Raw genomic sequence first — 4867 nt, 5'->3', positions numbered from 1 at the left:
ATCTGCATGTTGGACACATCCATCTCAAAAGGGCCAAATAAATTCCTGCATACTTCCACAACAAGTGTATCTTCTCTTTCAGTGACTCGGGTGTCTCCTCCTTCTCGCTAATAATGTCGACACAAATAAAAATACATTAAATCTTTTAATTCATTTATAAAATAAATTCAATTTTGAGTTAAGAGATATATGCACCTCTTTATGCTTCCCCTTTGCTGGTGCTTTCTTAGTCTTTGTTTTAGCTCTCCGCATGTCTATTTCCATACTGGATGCTCTTCTCAGAGATGGAGGTCTGCCCTTGGCTTTAACCACATGTGGACTATGTACTTCTCCAGAATAACTGACCGTAGTGTCCTTTGCCAGTATCAACATTGGAACCAATTTGAATCATCGATGGGGGTTCTTCATTGGCATGATATAGTTCAATCATTGCATATAACTTAGTTCTCGCATCCTCATTATGCTTAGTCGAACCCGTTGCATGAGTAATCATCTGATAACAGATACTTAAAAGACTTGAATATCTATTAGAATCTGGCTGTTGTTCCCCTTCATCATAGCTACTGTGGATTAATGTGTATCGTCTTTGAATATCTTTCCTCCATCGATCTAACATATATATTTCTGGCAAATATTTAATATCGTTACACCTGAATACGACCAAAATGTACCGACACAATATCCCCCTTGTCTTAAATAATCCACATGAGCACTTTGCAATTGCATCTTCCTCACTAAAGTCCACAAAATGTTTAACCAACTTAGTGAATTCTTCCAAACAAACTTCATCCTCAACCATATATGTCGTTATTGCACCAACAGAATTATGTAACTTTGGATTCAAGTGAATGATACCGTTGACTTGATGTTGAACTTCTTTGAACTTAGCTATCATGTACAACTCTTGGAACCTATTTTCAATCAGAGATTTAGATATGCAGGGCATTGTGACATTAAATGACTGGAAGTCTGCGAGATTTTCATTCTCAATCTTTTTTTTCAACGCGTTATCAAATTGGTCTACAAACTCCTTTAAGTTTGTCCTAGAATGTACATAACCGTCAAAGAATGCATTCATGCTCTTGATTCGCTGCGTTGTACTCATTCCAGCCCAAAAACACTCCTTCAAAAATGTCGGTACCCAATGCTCACGCTCAATGTATAGGCTCTGCAACCATGCATTCTCATGCAAGTTGTAAGTGGTAAGCAACTGATCCCAACATTTCTCAAACTCATCAACACGTTGGGTGTCATATACACATTTCATCAATGCACTCTTCATCCCAATTTTGTACAAACCATATGAGCCAAGCTTCTCAGGAACTTTCTTCAGTATATGCCAAAGACAAAATCTATGCTGGGTATTTGGAAAGACAATTGCAATTATATTTTTCATCGCTCTATCTTGATCAGTGATAATAGCTTTACCATCCATGTATTGCAACCATGTCTCGAATAACCACACAAATGTCTCAGTATCTTTGCTAGAAATCAAGTTTGCTCCCAATAAAATTGACTGCTTATAGTGGTTTACACTAACAAATGGTGCAAAAGGCATCCCATATTGATTCGTTAGGTATGTGGTGTCGAATGTGACCACATCGTCAAAATATTGATACGCTACTCTACTATGGGGTTTGCCCAAAAGACGTTCTTTAACCTCTCGTCATCATCTATATCCATCATATAAAAGAACTCAGGATTTTTGTATTGCATCCTTAAAAAATACTGTTGGAGCGCTCCAGCACCACCTGCGCCAAGTCACAGATGTCTTGCCTTGTCAATATAATTATGACAATCCTTTTCCAATAATGGGAGATTCTCGAATCCGCTCGCGCCAACAACAAGAGATCCATAACTTTTATTTGCTCGGATGCCAGCCAAATCATTTGTATCTAGGACCCTTTTTATGGCATCACTAACTTCTTTATTACATCAAAAGAAGAGGGATTTCTTTGGACTGAGACCATGGTTATGGATATTATATACTGTTGTCAACCGAAGCACTTCATCTTGCCTTAAGGCATTAATCTTTGCCTTACATTCCGTCTTTCCTGTCGAACGTGGGTTGGCAACATTCAACATCCTATTCCGAGCCTTCCCACCACGGGCACAAGAAAGAATGACGTATCTAACAGAGTCATCTTCTTCCCTCTCAGTCCGTTTTATCATCACTCCAAACCCGCATTTTTTACCATATTCCTTATAATAACTTAATAGCTTTTCAAGGGAATTAAACTCCAATCCCAACTTTGGCTCGTCAATTGTATCATCATCAACTATTTGGACATTCTGAGATTTCTCGGCACTGCCATTATTAGATTCCGTAGGATTCTACGGTCTATCCTCAATACATTTTTCAACTATAAGAGATCCACATGGCGCTTCAGATTCCCCACCATCAACTCTATTATCGAGCCCTGAACCAACTATTTTGCTCGTGGCAGAGCTTGTATTGCTGATAAGAGTCGGAGGTTCCATGATATATTAAAATGAGTAACCAGCATTCTACAAAAAATTATAAAAGGTCATCAATTAAACTACTGCAATTAAGCCACCTTATTCTTTTAATAGTTGCAACAAAGCCAACTTATTAAGAATAAATTAGGATCAGTTATCATTACTTGTGTGTTGATTGGATATTGGTTACCGGTCGGATATGGTAGAAAAGTTGGTGACTACGTAGGCACTGGTCCATAGTAACCAGGCATGTAATTTGGAATGTTTTGACTAGTTGATGGTATGACTTAACATGTTATTAGATAAAGTTATTGATGTATTTTGGAAAAAAAATATCTACAGTACTAATGTTATTGAATTTTCCAATTATATAACATACATACCTTGGATGGGGGATTTGAGCTAGATAATGTCTGAGTAGTTGGTTGTTCTTTCTCATTTCCCATGCTGGATAAATATAATAGAACTGGCACCAATTAAGTAATTCAACATAAATCTTAAATCTTAAATACTTTTTAATTCCATTTAATCATATGACCACATAGTATTAATTGCAACCTCAAGTCTCTTACCACATGAATATATTAATCATAGATTATGAATTCTCTTATCCTTCAAATTCTATTTGCTCAAAATAAAAAATGAGCTCTCTTTTCCTCTCTTTTCCACATTCCTCAGGGAAAACCAAGCCGCATTGTCATTTCATGGTTTATAAAGATAGAAACCATTTATATTCAACTATTGTTAATGAAGAACTAAACAGTATCAAATAAAGGTGAAATAAATAATCAAATAATTGTTAAAAAAAATCAAATATTTTTATTCTGAACACATTTCACACTCTTTGTACTTATCAAAAAGAAACATTTCATGCTCTGTTCCTTCAAATGAGTACTAAGCAATAGAAAATACCAAAAAAAAAAAAAAAGAAAAACAAAGAAAGAAACGACAAAGCCAGAGCAAAAACCCAGATCAATCCGTTCTCTTACTCACAAATGCAGATGAAAGAACAAACTAAAACCCAGTTAAAGCTCGTCGGTCTCGGTCTTTGGTTCAGGTTTTGGGCTCTTACACAGGTTTCATCATTCTGGGTTAATCAACCCTTCTCTTTCCCATGCTTAACGCAAATCAAAGAAGCTGGTAAAATAAACCTATTGAATCTCGTCGGCGAGGTGGGAGGACTGTAACAAGGGAAGATGGGAAAAGCTTTCTCTGTTCCAAATCAAAATCACGTGAAAATGCTCCCCCCCCCCTCCAGCGTTACCTTTATGCTCTTTTTTTTTTTTTTGTAATTAATTACCGGCTGACGTGGCAGTTGCCACATCAGTCAAGAGGCCGCGGCGGGGTTACTCCACGGGGGTATATAGCAGAACTGTTATTTTTAATAATATTTGATCCAATAAATAGAGATTAGAAGTTACCTAAAACGAATCCTTTGACCTTTATTTATACCGGTTAGTCGTGTGATCACCGGAGCTTGTCTCATGGCATGATCTCATCTGATCCTTGGATTCATCAACCGTTACTCCGAAAGGAAGTTGATATCTTGGGCAAATATTGCGGACGCCTATCGTGCAGGTAGCATTGTTCATCCGGGTTTTAGATCGGATATCCGGGTGTACCCAGCCTGGAATCCAGATTCAAAACCCGGGTCGGGTATCGGCCCAGATACACCTGGGTTATGACCCGGGCCAAAATCCGGATGAATCTGGGTTCTGGGCAGTACCTTTTTTTTTTAATTTTTTTTTTCTAGAAATAGATGCTGTAAAGAAATTTAAAAAAAAAAAAATCTAAAGCCTATATTCTATTACATTTGAAAAACATGTTTTTTTTTTTTTTAATATAGAAAACTAATTTTCTTTTTAACTAAATACATCTAAAAAATAGAAATACTGAATTTATAATATAAAATGCATGTATCACATAATACAACACACTTCATATTACATTATTTAGTATTTAATTACATTACAAAATACAAAATTACAAGCCATTGTATTATCATTAGTTCAGTCAGAAAGAGCTTTTGCACTATGCCAGATCCAGATTTCCTTCACTACTCCATTTGGATCTTCATAGTCAAAATATTGACTCACCTAATGAACATCACATGAAACTAAATTTCAGATTTCTCAACTTAACAAGAACTGCTCTTGCTAATAATTAAGCAAGTCATGAAAAGGCTGAAGAAAAATGGACTAAAATCTCAGCATTACTCTTGTATAAAATGAAACAATAAACTCTGGTCGTTCTAGAAAATCCTGAGGTTCCATGCTTGTAAGAAAATGGTATCTTATTGAAAAAAGAAAGACTTAAAAGACTATAGTATAACACACTATACATGTCATTTATCTAAGCTGATTAACAACTGATAGTACTTTGACAATTGGAATAAGCCACAAGTCAC

General features: G+C 36.1%; 1 protein-coding gene across 1 annotated transcript; it reads right to left on the bottom strand.

The window, feature by feature from the left end:
• Positions 1 to 319: 319 nt before the first annotated feature.
• On the bottom strand, positions 320 to 1558 carry LOC122310174 (protein FAR1-RELATED SEQUENCE 5-like). The gene has a single exon (XM_043124051.1). It carries the CDS (start codon positions 1556 to 1558, stop codon positions 320 to 322), a length of 1239 nt encoding a protein of 412 aa, XP_042979985.1.
• Positions 1559 to 4867: the final 3309 nt, after the last annotated feature.

Source organism: Carya illinoinensis, chromosome 5 (genome assembly GCF_018687715.1).
Source record: "Carya illinoinensis cultivar Pawnee chromosome 5, C.illinoinensisPawnee_v1, whole genome shotgun sequence".
Taxonomy (NCBI): Eukaryota; Viridiplantae; Streptophyta; class Magnoliopsida; order Fagales; family Juglandaceae; genus Carya; species Carya illinoinensis.
This window is presented reverse-complemented; position numbering and strand designations above follow the sequence as displayed.